The following is a 15,344-nucleotide window of genomic DNA, read 5'->3' on the forward strand; positions in this document are numbered from 1 at the left end:
ATGTTACACTTGATTTTTTCTTTTCCATGACCATTTAAGATGAACGTGTCTTTGATGTCAATGTATGATAACTATATGCAACTAAAAAGCAGATGTTTTACTAGCTGAATTGAACATCATTAAATATCAACATAATTCTGAAAGAAAGCAGTACTGAAAATTACATCAATAGTGAAACCAGAAGAAAAGAACTGCTGCCTATGAAGACCCTGAAATACTACTTTGACAACCTAAGCCACTGTAGTATTGCCAACTGAGGAATATATTTGTGTCCTTCTGAGATGAATGGTAAAAATCCCACTCAGTTCGGTTTGGAAAGGAATTGAGCCATACTGGTTTTGAACAAATCTAACCATTCAGCTATTTTTGGTTTAAATTAGAGTAGTCTCAGGATTCATATGCTGGCTGTCCAGAACTAGGAAGTTGTGTTTTACAAGATGATGATTGCCTGCTGAGTAGTGTGTTCCAGCTGCAGCATCTCCTGCCTGCTAGCCCATTCCTTATTGGAGAAGGAGAGAAAAAGTGATAATTCTTATGCCTGTGTCACTCCAACCAAGGATTTTTCTACCTTGGGGGAAAACAGTTTTTCTAAATGACCCATTATTCTGCTGCTGTGTGAGGCTGGGCATGATCCAGAAAATGAACCTCTTTGGATTTGTCTGCAGTTTTAACATAATTAAATGCTAGCTCTTATGTTCAAGTAGCTTATTGTATTCCTAATGTAAGTATAAATAAATATTTTTGTATTGATTTGTATATATAACCCCCCAAAATCTTTATTAAAAAGTAAGAACTTTTATCAAACTAAAGATTAATGAAAAATACCTATATTTTTAAATTTGAAAGTGAGATTTGATTGGTAATCACTGGATTTTCTTTCTTGTGATTTTGCTTCTTCAGCTTTGTCACCAAAAGGAAATATATTTGCTTCTTTTACTTTTCTTTCTGAGCTTTTGGGTTTTTGAGCTGTTCATGGTACAGTATTTTTGTGTCAGATTTCACAGCTCTCAGATATAGTGAATGGATAGTTTAGGAAAACCACAGCTGAATTCTGGAGTGAGTTGCATCCACTGATGATGCTCTGTCCAGCTTAAATGAGGAGACATTTGCAGTGGCTGATGACAAATGCGTGAGACGGCTGTGGGGATGACTTTTATTCTCACTATGATGTACATTTCAATTTGCTCTGATTGGAATAGTCTTAATAGCAAAGTGAAAATACTTTTCTCAGGTTTTCTGGTGTATCGAATGCAACACATTAGAGAGGCACTGATGGAAAAACAAAGGGTAACTGCTAGTATATTCGTTTCACATTTCCCTGCATAAACAGAGAAGTTCAGTCTTCAGGGCTGTGATAACTTTGAAAACAAAAGAGAAAATTTATCTCTCTCCTCAAACCGAAGCAATGCCTCCAATGATCATTTTCCCATAGATGTACAAATAAGATGTTGCAATTCCTAATTTTTTACAAAATTGCTTTTCCTGTTTTGATACAGTAACAATATGCTAACTGACTGTGGAGAGAGGGTATCTAAAGATTTCCCCAGATCTGCTTGTTCAGGCTTGAATTCCAGGTGATGGTAGTGCCTAATGACATAGCAAAGCACTTGGAAGTACACAACTGTAATCTTAAGAAAATCAAAAGGGTGTAGGCATGTACCAGAATTGCTAACTGCAGAGATTCAAAAAGCATGAATTGGTTGCAGAAAACCAAGATAAAACCAATCCACTTTCCTATAAATCTTGCATAGAAATGGTGAGATAACCCCTACAGTCACACAAGCCCTTCTCTACCCCTCTTTAGTTTGTCTCTATTTTGCTAACATATTTCTAACTTGACAAGTCACTCCTTCAGTTGTTTTTAGGTTGCAATTTGCCACACTTTGAGCAGTCGGGCTCATAGAGACAATACAAAGCATCCTTTGTTTCTTAGTCACAATGAAGTAGTAAGTGTTGATGATGATTTATAAATTAAGTGTGCACCATTTGATTGCTGAATTATAACCCTAAAGTCACAACCAAGTGAAATATTCAGAGTAGGAGATCCAAGAGTGATGAGCTAACAAGAAAACAAACACTCAAACAGGTCCTTGACATGTGCTACTAAGTATGGATTCAGATAGCTTTGATGAGTATTTCTTCTAGGGGACCTTACTAACTAAGATCCATGTCTTCAATGAAACTTGAAAACCTACTGTTGTGCTTTTGAGAAAATGAACCCTACGTCACCTTTTATAAATTATTAGCTTTTGTATTTTCTGACATGGGTAAAGGAGAGTAAATGGATAAACTCCATTATCTTTTCTCTATGTTGTTCAAGGTTTAAGAGAATGGTTCTGTCATTCTTCTTGTAAAATGTCAGGAACTTAGTGATTTGTATTTTATTTTTCTGTTTTTCAGTCATATCAAGATTTCTATAATTATCCCTGTTTAGGACTGACATTTTGTAAGGATGTAGCTATTTGGACAAAATGTAGAAAAAACCCAAACAGACTGCATTGCATTTTCATCTTCACAGGAAAACTGTTTTCTCTACAAAGTATGGAAATGGCAAGTTTCAAAACTCAAAGTGGGATATTAAAGAAATATATTACAAATATTTATGTAAGCATTTATTGGTGTTTGAGTTGCTAGCCTTAGCATATGTGTTGGTGCCTTCAGCACCCTTCTGTGAAGCTTATACAAAGCCTATGCGTTATATCACTTGCATGATAGGCTGTAGGAATTTGTGTGATACAAACGCTTTCCCTCTTACCTCCTGGGTGGAATGAGTGTGCATTTTGTCCTGCATCTATGTATGCCATGGCCATTCTTTGCTAAGTTTGTTAAGTGGAAACTCAAATCCATGACATTTAATGCAGACAGGAAAAAAAAAAGGCAATGTCACATCTCTTTTTGTTGTCCATGGTTCTGTGGTCATGAGTTAAATCAAGTTTGCTGTCCTTTTATTAACTATTCCTTTTGCTGTTGTGTTTGTCATTATTTGCATCACCATCATTCTTAGGAGCTCCAAATGTAGTCTGCCACTGTACTTTTTGTAGGTGCAGAGAAAAAAAAAAAACTTCAAAAGCATATGTAAAAAGTGTGAGGAAGACAACACTAAGACCAGGAGAAAGAAGAGTACAGGCAAAATGTGGAACAGACTTGTTTGGAGTAATTCTTGTAGTCTCTAGCAGTCAAAGAGTTTTTAGGTTGTTTTAACTATCAGGGCATAGGTGGGACTTCGTAGAAGGCAGCGTTTTGAAGGGGTTTATAATGAATATCCTGCAGACGAGAACAGGGAATTTCCTGATGCCTTTCTGCTCATTCGGCATTTCTGCTCTGTCATGAAGACTGTGGAAGCAATTGCTTTGGTTGTGGACCACTGTGAGATGCAGATTTAGGGGCTGGCTACAAGAATACCCTTGAGGATACATCATAGATTGTTAACCTGAGGCCCCACAACAGCTGCAGGGGTTACTGCAAACTTGAGGCTGCTGTGGCTGCCACAGACAGTCTCTCTTGCAAAGCTACTCTATCTGGGGAGCAAAATGCCACCTACTATTAGGTGGCTATTAGGCATTTTTTCCTGCCAGAGTAGGTGGTGATGGTAGGGTAAGCCTAAAATGTGTCCTTATGGCTTCCCAGTTGATTCGGTATATATGTCGTAAGAAGACTAGATAATTCATCTAACCTTGTTGTATTTTGAAGAGGAAAATTAATGTATTTCACTAGAGCAGTAATAGTAACACAGCACATCAGGAAATTATGCTAAATAGCTGACTTGACACAGAAGGGAGGTTTTGCTGTATTTAAGGTGAAGATCTTTTGATAATGAGAAATAGAATGGCATTCTGTTCCATTTATCTTGAACATGTTGAAGAAGAGGGAACATCTTTTAGGTGTCTAAGTCAGAATATATGTGACAGTTCATGATTAGATTTCTCATCACGGACATTCATTTAGACCAGGGAGATGGAGATGTGCTTTTGTGTCTGCTTGTCTATGCATCCTTTTCTGGGTTTCGTATTTCCTTTAGACTGTAGCTAGTATAGCAGACTGGTATCTTAGGCTACTGCAGAGGATTAGCAGGACTTGTACACCTAATGAAGAGATGCTATTAAAAAATAAGAACTTCTGCCTTTTTAGTAATAGTAACAGAATACTGAATTATAAACAATCACAAACCATCATGAGTGTCTCTGCTACCTGTGCTGTTGTACCTTCTGTTTCTTTACTGCAGATATAATTGAGTTGTATTTAATTCCTTTTAGCTACATTTAAAAAGGAAAAGGTTGTAGAATAGCTGTATGACCAGTTATGTGATTTGTTCATGATAGCACAAGAGTTTAACAAAAGCTTTCATGATAAATAAATTGTTTTTCATTTTCAGATACCATGATCAACAGGATGTTACTAGCAACTTCCTTGGAGCAATGTGGTTGATTTCAATAACTTTTCTATCCATTGGATATGGTGACATGGTACCTAATACATACTGTGGAAAAGGAGTCTGTTTACTCACTGGAATCATGGTGAGTGTTTCTGAATTTATTAATTGGATATGAGATTAAGTTTGTTGCAATTAATCCCCAAATTTATGATAGTCGTAAAGGTTTGTAGACTATAGATATTATTTAGATTATAGCTGAAAGGAAATGTGTTTTTTAAAACATCTGACAGGATGTCAGGTCAGTGATCTTTATTGAGAAAGAATTCCAGTACATTTTGCTGGTGGTGGCAAACTTTTATCTCCTTAAATACCGAGTTTGCAATGTAGTTGGAAGGTACAGGCTGAAAGCAGAGGAAATGACTTGAGAGACTTTTTCTGTTAGCTAAGCGCAAATCTGCCATCTTCTGGGATACTTACCTTTGCTTCTCTTTCTGAGCAGATTTTGATGCCAGAGAGAATAAAATGTGATCGTAAGTTCATTAGGAAAAAAAGAGGACAAACTGTATATGTTGCCATGGGGATTCGCAGAATGGGGACAGAACATTGTTACAAAGATTTCCTTCTTCCCAGGCACAGGTTAGAAATAAGAAGCTAATTTTTGAAGGCACAGGTAGCATATAATTTTGTTCACTCAAATTGTTCATCATTTTTGGGCATTCCATTATGAAAAAGCTTGGCAGTAACAGAAATCCAGGACATTCAAAGTTCTCCAAAGTGTGTTAAGAATAGTATCAATACTAAGCATCTATGGATTTGATACTGATATTCCTTTTATGCTTACAGCAAATGGTAGCAGCATCTGGACTGTTACTTGAGTGGTTGTGGGTAGGCTTTTGATGTTACCATAATGAAAGCATGGCAAAAATAAAATAATAAAAATGGACTGCATATTATTGTAAATGTTATTCACTTGTGAATGAATCATACAGAAGCTGAAATTATAAAGTACATTTGTCATTTTCCTTATGACAGCACCATTTGGAATCAGATGTAAAATTATTTATGGCAATTGGTTCTGTTGCTTTGATGAAAACTAAAGGGCTGATTAATACCATTTGCACACATGGCATTTCTTTTTCACAACTGAAACAAGATTCTGTTGAAAATTAGACTTGTAAGCTGTATGGATAATACCTTCATGTGTTTGATTCCTTTTTATGATTAAAAATCCTGCAGCTATTTTAGAAGCACAAAGACTGATCAGAATCGCCTGGTAATGTGTTTGGGGTAAAAACCTCCAGGGACAGAAAGCATTCTTAACCAAAAAATGAGTCAGGTAGCTAATGTGTGATGGTAGGTAAAACAGTAATGAAAGCCTGACCCCTAAATTATATTTTCAAGGATATTTGCAATGTAGCTTTGGCAAACGTCACTTTTGAGAAAGAAAATATGGAGCAATGGGAGAAAGTCAGATGTTGAAATTACCCATTGAAAATTGAAATTGTTTTTTTGTTTCTTTTTTGTTGGTTGATTGGTTGGGTTTAGTATTTCTTTTTGGTAAAGGATTTGAAAGACATGAAGTGACACAGTGAACATAATAATGAAACTATCTTCTGGCCTAACTTACAATATGACAAAGCTTACAGGTCTTGAATATAATTCTTTAAAACCAGCTCCTCTTCTGAAACTTGTACAGTTGGAGTTTTTTTGAAAAGATAAGACTTAACAGATTTTTATTTTAATAGGAGTGGTTGATGGTCTAATTAAAAGATAATTGCTGAATGAATGTAACAAATACATTGAAACTATGTTTGTGGTTTTGAAAATGCAATTCCCTAGCATCTGAAGTAGCAAATACGTTGTTATATTTGTGTCATTGATATAAAATATCACTGATTTTTTGCTTTTGGGTAAAGCCACTATTAAAAAGGGTGGAAGGGAGAGTAAACACAATTCTTTATGAATACAAAAGTAGCTACACAGACCACTGAATAATGGCTTTGCAAACGTGGTTGCCCATGGAGGGCTCCCATATTGCCTTGACCCCAGTGAAGGGAGACTGCCGGGGCCCTAGCTGTCTTCCTTTTCTGCCTCAGGAATTGCTTCATGTATGATGGAAGTTGGACTGCTCAGGTCAAACCCTGTGTTGTGCTCCAGCCTGGGAAGTAGTCTTTGCGCAGTCTGCTGATGGCATTAAGATGTGCTAGCTATTGAAATTGCAGCTGCTGCAATCCAAAGGCACTGGTTCAAGTGACATCTTTTAAGTCCTGCAAATACACACTGATAGAAAATAGGAACATCTTTACATATGTTTGGATTATTCCAAAAGGAAAAAGGAAAGTAAGAGAAGGAAATTCAATTAATGTATTAGAATTTTTTTTTAAACTTGTGAACAGAGTAGGAAAATAGTGGGAAAAAAAAGTATTGTCATATTGAACAATTTTAATTTTTGATCTTGAAGGCACTTAAATATGTGAATTTGAGGTAATGAAAATACTGACATAACTCAATACAGAGTTGGTGACATGGATTTATGCTTTAGAGACACGCAAATGAAATTGAACTGGGTGCCTTTGTAAGCTTTTGTATACATGCAAGATAAAATAATGATATTCCATTCTTCTGACTCCAAATACCAAGATAGGACAGGCTGAGGGAGCTGGACTTGTTCAGTCTGGAGAAGAGAAAACTCCTGAGGGACCTGAGAGCATCCTTCTGGTGCTCAAGGCTCAACAGGACTCTGGGTAACCTGATCTAACAGAGTATGCCCTTTGTCACTGCAAAGAAGTTGGACTAAATGACCTTTGGAGATCCCTTCCAACCCAAACCATTCTATGATTATGATAATCTGGGATGATTCCTGAAAAAGAGAAAAAAAAAAAAGTGAACCTTAGCTTTGAGCAATGAAATATGAAACTTCATAGAACTTTCTGTGGCTAATGTACAAAAAGACCATAAATCATTTTGCATATTAACACCTAAAAGATTGTGAGATTTTTTTATTGAAAATTTTTGTATATATTGTTAAATTCTGTAATGTGTTGCAGAAACATGCAGTTGTTTGTGAAACAGGTAAACGTATTTTCAATTGCCCTCAAAGGGCTGAAAAGGTAACACTAAGACTAATATATTTCTCTGTGGATAGATAGGTAAGGTTGAACCAATAGAACCAACTAATTGTTCTGTAAAACAATATTAGATTTTATTGCCATTTAAAGGTTTACCCACAACATTTTATGCTTTGATCAACAATCTGTAATTTTTTAATAATTTCTGCTATCTGGTGGTACAATGTCAGAGCAGTGTGGTGAGTAGTTTTGTGGCTAAGAAGCCTACTGGAGAAGTTTCAAAAATCTAGACCACAGCTCAGTTTTTACTTCCCTGAAAGTACAGGAAAATATAAAAAGCTTTTCATGCAATCTCAGAATTCAGAACAGATTGTATTTATTACTTCTAATATACTACAACTGAACTGGACAGTATATTGAGCAGAAATGTAATATAAAGAATAATGTTAATGATGCTTGATAAAAATACAATTGAGAAGCTCCAGAGAGTGATTGCTAAAATCATGATGGTTAGAGCGATAATCTGAAATGTGAGGGAATGACAGAGGCTCTACCTCCTTTTGAATAAACAAAATCTCTTGGAAGGTGAAACCCTTTTTTAGAATTAGGAACATTGAGGAAGAAGCTGCCCTCAGAAGGCTTCCAGTTTATACCAAAAGAACAGGGAACTTCCTGAAGTGTCAGAGGAAAGGGGAATTGTTTCCCGCTTACATCTAGATAGGTATTACAGATACATTTCAGCAGTTCAAAGGCAGTCAGTTGGTGGCTGGGATGACCAGCAGCTGTCCTGTAGTATCCATATTTACACAGATATGACTTCAGCAGACAACTGGTAGAGCAAAATGTCTGCTTTGTTTTGAAAACATAAAATTTCATCTGAAATAACTTCAGAATTAATACAACAATATCGATATACTTTTACACATATTCTTATTAAACCTTTTTACTTACACAGATGTTGGACAAGAACATCTGTGGTGGCTGTCATCCTGAATTATTAATGTTTCCCATCTGCCTATAGGCTGTTGAACATGATGGTTTTGTGCAATCAGATTTCATCTTTTTGCTCAGCAAAAACGTTTTCTACACAGTGGTAGAGACTGTGTTGATCTCCAGGGGTATTTAGCTTTTATGACCATTAAAAGTTTCCTAGGAGCCCACCCACCCCGGTGCAGTCAATTCATGAGCCTCTTTGACCTAATACTACTAATGTTTATAGGTTCCCCTGTAGAAGAAAAATTGTCTTTGTTTTACAAATCACAATTTTTCTGCTGTCTCAGAAGTCTTTCTTAGTACCTAGTTTTCATTAAAAGGAATTTACTTCAACCCCACTATGACTTCCCGTTACTGTGTCTGAGAGTATTTAATTAATTTCATAGATTTATATTACATTTAATGCTCTTCAGAATTTTTATTTCTGCAACATTAATAAAAACCTTATGGACTAATTAGAAATAAAGAATTTGCTCATCTGCTGTTGTATAGATTAGAAGTTTAAATGTTGCTATAAAATTTTAGCTATTGTGCAGACAGACTCCACTGAAAACAATAGTAGCCAGAAAATACTGACTGTGTAGAAGACTATATATATTTTTAGGTCACCTTTTTGGCTGAGATGGCACAGTTGTTGTCCTATTACTCATACTGATTTGTTTTAGTGTTGCAAGGCTACGTGTCTCCCAGTAAACAATGACAAATGCAAAACCATGTTTATATAATACCATTTCCTTAGCTTCTGTCTTGTGGATGGATTCCTCCTCAGATTTTTCATTGCTTGTTCTGGAGAGGTTTTTTTTACTTCAAGCAAGACTTTTTTCCAGTTATTTTTTCCTGTCCCTTGGTGGTCCTGAAAGTACACCTTCTAGAGACCCAAATGAACAAAATACTTCTTTAAATTCTTACAGGATTTTCATTTTATGCAGAGCAGCAGGAGGAATGTTGTGCCTTTTCTGGTGCAGGCTAAATTTCCCACCAGAACTGTATGTCTGCAAAGCGGACCTTCTTTCTCCCTCAGTGGATCGATTCCAAGGGAAGTGAGCAAGAAATATGGCAACTGTCTTCTTTCAGCTACAGGCAAGTATAGCAGGACACTCTTGAGACTACAGCACTAAAAACTGCACTTTACTTCCAGTCCAATAAACTGAATCTGCTAGGAGTCTTTCATCTGAGATACTAACACACAATATACACATTGCTGCTTCCTCTGCCAACAACAGTACCCTTCAGGTGTGTACATGACCTCCAGGCAGTTGTAGAAATGGCTCAATTCATTGTTAACTTGCTACAGTATTTTGGAACCTTACCAAATTAAAACCCCACTGGAAATGCCAAAGGCACTAACATTGAGTACTGTGTTTCTGTGTTAACCAAAAGGAGTTTTCAGTGCAATTTGTCAGCCAGTGCTAACCATTATTTGCCTCAGATAACCCTTTAGTTGAAGGCTTGCAAGCACTTCTCTCTGGTTATCGCTGACACTGGACCTTTACTAGAATGCTAGATGTAAAGGTAGACTTCATTGAAGCCTGAACCCTGTCGTTTTGCCATTACTGTATGTTACATTGTGAATGCTCAGTCTTCTCACTTGTGAGCAGTAGGAAAGGCGTGGTATTGATTCAAATTTTGTAGCCTCATCAGATACTTTGGGGAACACCATTTTTTTCCATCTCACTGCCATGGCTATGTCTGCTGTGGTTGACTGTAATGACTATAATTCTCTGTGGTAACTTCCAAGTTAGTCAACTTTGGTCTGGTGGTTCTGATAATAACAGCAGAAAGCTGAAGGGTGGACTGCATCAGTGAAAAGTACAGAGAGGGGTTGTGGTTGTACTGCTAAGGGCACCTCCAGCCCACAGTCTGTGTCAATTTCTTCAGCACTCAGCAGAAAAAGATCACCACCCATGGCCGAAACTCGATACAGAAAGTCAGTAACCATTGCACCTAGCTCTCGGGAAAGATTTTCCTGCAATTCACTCAACTGATCTGCCGAGTAAGGGTGAATCTGAGTTCTGGTGGTCCTGTGGCTACTACGGGCTGCCTTAACTTCCTGCCTAATAACAGGATGAACACACTGCAGTGTGACTTTCTCCTCAGAGCTGGAGTCATCTGTATCGCTAAGCCTAGGGAAAGTCCCAGCTGGCCAAAAGCTTGCTGCTTGTCCGCAGCTGCCGACCGTTCCTAGGTCAGGTTGTGCTGGGTGGCTATTCTGCAGATAGACTTGCTGCTTACACTGGTGATCTCATCTGTCAAAATATGTAGTAAGTAATTTGATAATCTCAACAAACCACAGCAGGATCTTGAGAAAAAAGGCAAAGTCATGTCTAGTATTATGATGCTTGCAGGTCTATAATTTGTTACTACAGACCTACCATCTTTATTTATTTATATTCCTATAGCACTTAAGGACTCATTAACATATGATTCTATTGATACCAATACTTTGTAAAGACAGTAGAAATATATAGTCCAAATTCCTAAACAGTTTGCCATCTCTATATATATCAAAGAGACATTATGTAGAATCTAAGGCACACCAGAGTCTGGTTTTGCTCGGCTTAGTAGTAAATAATACCCTTAAAAGGAAGGGGAGAAGTTTGAAAGAAAACTATTTTAGATTTGTATGTTTCCTAAGTCAAAGTTGATGCATAGGATTTAACCTGCAAGTTCTTATCAGAGCTAAAATTCATGAGGTGTAAAAGCCTGGAGCCACAAAATATTGCAACTGAGGACAAGTGTTCTGTATATGATCCCATAGACATGGAGTGAAATAACAAAGTAAAAATGATAGGCAAAGAAAACAATTATTGTACTAGTCTGTGATGTGCCTAAGAAAGAGTCAATTTGCTTTGTTAAAGGAGGGGAAAGAAAGCTTGCAATAACTCAATAAGAGAAGAGATTGTGGACAGATAGGGAAAGTTGCAGTTTATGATGCCTAAGGGTAAAGTGAAGGACTGAACCAAGTAATAGTTATTTTGTTCTGAAGGGCATGTTTAAGCGTTTTGCTCAGGTGCTAGATTTAAAGTATAACTCAAAATACAAATTTCATCCTTCTTCTCTTGCTGTTTTCTAATAGTGTGGGTTTGATGTCAAAAAAGCCAGTCCTTCTGACATTTTACTTTTTCCCTCAACTTAGTCCATTCTTCCATTCATTTTTCTAAGGAACATCAGTCATCATCAAGGTTTGCGTAACTGAGAAAATAGTTAACCTGTTGGTGTTTAACATACACCTAAGTATATGTATGAGTCAAATGCCCACATACACTCATTTCTGTTATGTCTATTTGCTTTGGATTCTAGACATAAAATAGGGTACTGAAGAAGCACTTTCATGGACTGTTGCTTACCTGCATGAGCATTTGAACTTACAGAATCATGGAATGATTTGGGTTGGAAGGGACCTTCAAAGGTCATCTAGTCCAGCCCTGTCTGCAGTAAGCAGAAACATCCTCAACTAGATAAGGTTGCCCAGAGCTCTGTCAAGCTTCACCTTCAGGTATTGTTCTCTGTCCTGAACAGGAGCACCATATTTAGAATTAAATATTTTATGAAGAATGCCCTAAAGTTTTTTGCAGATACATCAAAGTGTTTTCATGCAGGACAGTAAGCTAAACAAACTGTCAAGGTGATGTCTGTCCTGTGTAAATGGCAGTAAACCTTACACTTCATGACTGCTGCTCACAAATCCAAGTTTTACATCACCATCAGAGATTGATGTCAGTGTGTTGTCCAGTGTTTGTTGCTTTGTTGAACTGAAAGACTGAGTGTATGTCATGTTTGTTTTTAGACTTGCTTTTACTGAAGACTATTTAATATGCACCATTTCATATCATGCAAGAAATACTGTGCATTCAGGATGAGATTCATGTCCTATATCTTCATCTCCTTGCAAATAGGAAGTAGGCATTGCTCTGCTCATCAGCGTAGACCTGGTCTTGTTTGCAGAAGCTTGTTTTTAAATCTGTGATCTCTAAGGCTTTCTCCTGGTTTAGCTGTTGAGTTTGTTCACCCTGTACATGCTTTCTGGAAAACAGAAAAATTCAGTCAGTCTGGTGGTTGCTGGCAAACCCATCATAGACACCCATATTATAGCAGAGAGCACTGTAACATAAAATTAATCAGCATTATGTACTTTAAGTGGCCAATCTTATTTCTCTTAGTTGTTTAAAGAATGAGGGTAATTTATTTTCCTTCAAGGTACTGTGAAACATAAACATGCAAATAATGTGGTACTTCCTTCTTTTGCAGAAATGCTGTAAGAACTTTTCCTGTGATCCCATCATATCCCACAAACAAACAAACAAACAAAGAGAGCGGTAGCCTGAATGTTGAAATAAGCTGTTCTGGAAAGAAGATAGTAGTGTATATGCATTGTGGAGAGGTGTTTGTCACAGCTTGCTGGTGACAGTTATTCTGCTGCTGCAGACAGTGTCTTTCATGTGAGTTATAACACTGCTTTTTTTAACAGTTTAGCTCTTATAGCTGCTGTGCCACTCTGAAAAAGCATGAGTTAGTGATAAAGGCTGGCATACTTTCCACTCAAACCAAATTCCTTTTCTCTGTCTCAATTCCTGCAGCCTTTTTGGAGGGGCTGGGAAGAGCACCTAATATTTCGATTCTCTAGTAACTTGTCATAAGTAGCTGGTTTGTGCCATTTTGGCAATGGTGTCAGTATTAATAAACTCCCTTCTGTTTCAACATTCTTGCTGTTAAGAAGGCAGAGCTTACATTATGTCATTAAGTCAACATATTACACCAGCTATACTGACATGCTGGGCCAAAAGATGTCTGCTTTTCTCTTTGTGCTTCTTGCTGTTGTATGGGGTAGTTTATTTATATATTTGTCTGCAGAGAAGTCTGTAGAATAACACTTCCCTCCTCTCCTTCGAAGGGGAGACTAAAGGAGAGCTCTGTTCAGTGGGCAGGCAGGCTGTATGGTATAGAATCTCCTTCCTAGTCCTCAAAAGGCTTGATGCACTTCTGAAATGAAGTGCACAGCCTTAAGCTACATTGTCTGTCTTCTTCCTTTTTGGCATTTAGTGTTATCTGCAGAAGTAAAGTAATTTATAGCTCCATTTTGACTCATCTGATGAGGAGAGGAAGGCTTCAAGTACATTTTGGTGAACTTCTGTCAAAGTAGTGTTTGAAAACGGAGAGGGAGGAGCAAAGCTAGAAAGTTTACTATTGAGGAACAGAGAGAAGGAGTAAAAAGAGCAAAATTATAAGAGACTCATTAAAGGGAACATTAACAGTTCTTGGGAATAGAAGCTTCAATAGGTAAGAACTAACTGTGAAGAACTAGGTGTTTGAGAGGGAGCAGAAGGAATTCTTAACAATGTGCCAGAGAAATGGAGAGTTAATTAATTGAATGCTTTAACAAAATTCACTGGGTGCCTTAGTAAGTAAGCAGAGAGCAGATCTGGTTTTTGAGGGTTTCCAATAAGTTCATTTATTTTACAATATCTATGTGCTTATTAATGGAATTAGTATTTGGAAAGCTAGATTCAGAGATTTCTTCTGGATTTTCTGGAGAGTGTAAGACAGTTACAGTGGTGTGTAATGGAAAGGAAGTAAATTAATGGGAGAAATACTGAAAGAATAAGAGAAAGCTCTGTGAATAAAAATGTGGTAACCTTCAATATACAGCAAGAGATAGCTCTGTACTGGAGAGTGACATTGACACAGGTGTAATAGCAGCTAGATTGGGGTTAAACACAGCCTCATTTATTAATGTGATTTTTGTATTTTTTTCAAACAAACTTGTAAAGATTTCTTTGAATGAAAACCAAACAAAAAACTAAGGCACAGAATGTATTAATGAAGTAAATGGCACTTCTAGATGTGTAATAGATGCTGCTTCTCTTTACCTGGCTCATTTTAGCCTCCTTTCCTTTCCTCTCCACCTAAAAAGAAAAAAAATTACATTTTTTATGCTGATAAAGGCACTGTCATTTCAAAGGAACAGGCATCTACTGGCTTTACCCTATTGTGAACAGGCATATCCATGTGCATATGCATACAGAACACAAATTAGAATTTTTTTTTTCCATTCAGGTTTTAAAGAAATGGTCTTGCATGTGTGTGTTATTTTTAATGGTAATAAGATAAGTAAAAATACTGTAGGAAAAGATCATTGAAAGGCTCAGAGAACAGTTAGGGAAGTATACTGAATTTGTGATTGTTTTTAGGCTCTACAGAAAATCTTAAGAAACTTTATTTTTGTATGTTAAATACTAAACTAACCTTATTCCCTCTTTAGAAGTTTCTGCAGCCTTGAGACAATTGTTAAGAACAGAATAATCTGCATTTATTTACTATCATTTTGGGGTTTAAAAATTGTTTTGATAATCCCTTTTCTTTATACACTAGAATTGAAAAGCATTCAAATTTTCAACTGCTGAAGGAAAAAAGGCAGAACTTTTGAATTATGCTGCTCATTTATTACTTTGATGCATTGACAGTTTATCAGCATGTAATTACTGACTTTCTCTTATTACTTGGGACTCAGATAGCTGTAGCGTGTTCACTACATTTTACCAGGGATGAATCACCTGATGCCTGCCATACTTCTACAGCAAAGGAGAAACTTCCAGTAAAAGCTCTACAAGATGCAGTGGTAACATCTTGGGGATTTTTATTGTTTTCAGGGTGCTGGGTGTACTGCACTGGTGGTAGCTGTGGTGGCAAGGAAGTTAGAACTTACCAAAGCTGAAAAACATGTGCATAATTTCATGATGGACACCCAGCTAACTAAAAGAGTAAGTCACACTTTATATTCACAGCTGAAAAGGAAATGTGTGCTAATTTATTTCTGCAACTGTTTTAAATAGTCTCCTACTCCATTTTCCTGCTGAGCTTTTTCACAGGTGTGATTTTACAAAGAGAAGGAATCAAATATCTTGAGCTTTTCT

At 36.9% G+C, this 15,344-nt stretch overlaps 1 protein-coding gene across 1 annotated transcript in view; it reads left to right on the forward strand.

The window, feature by feature from the left end:
• KCNN2 (potassium calcium-activated channel subfamily N member 2) overlaps window positions 1–15,344 on the forward strand; it is a 66,910-nt gene that overhangs the window by 38,981 nt on the left and 12,585 nt on the right. Inside the window, exons 6-7 of the mRNA XM_054397617.1 lie at window positions 4,373–4,514; window positions 15,081–15,191. Coding sequence (XP_054253592.1) covers window positions 4,373–4,514; window positions 15,081–15,191 — 253 coding nt within the window. The remainder of the gene's footprint in view (window positions 1–4,372; window positions 4,515–15,080; window positions 15,192–15,344) is intronic.

This window comes from Indicator indicator, chromosome Z (assembly GCF_027791375.1).
Source record: "Indicator indicator isolate 239-I01 chromosome Z, UM_Iind_1.1, whole genome shotgun sequence".
In the NCBI taxonomy this organism is placed as follows: Eukaryota; Metazoa; Chordata; class Aves; order Piciformes; family Indicatoridae; genus Indicator; species Indicator indicator.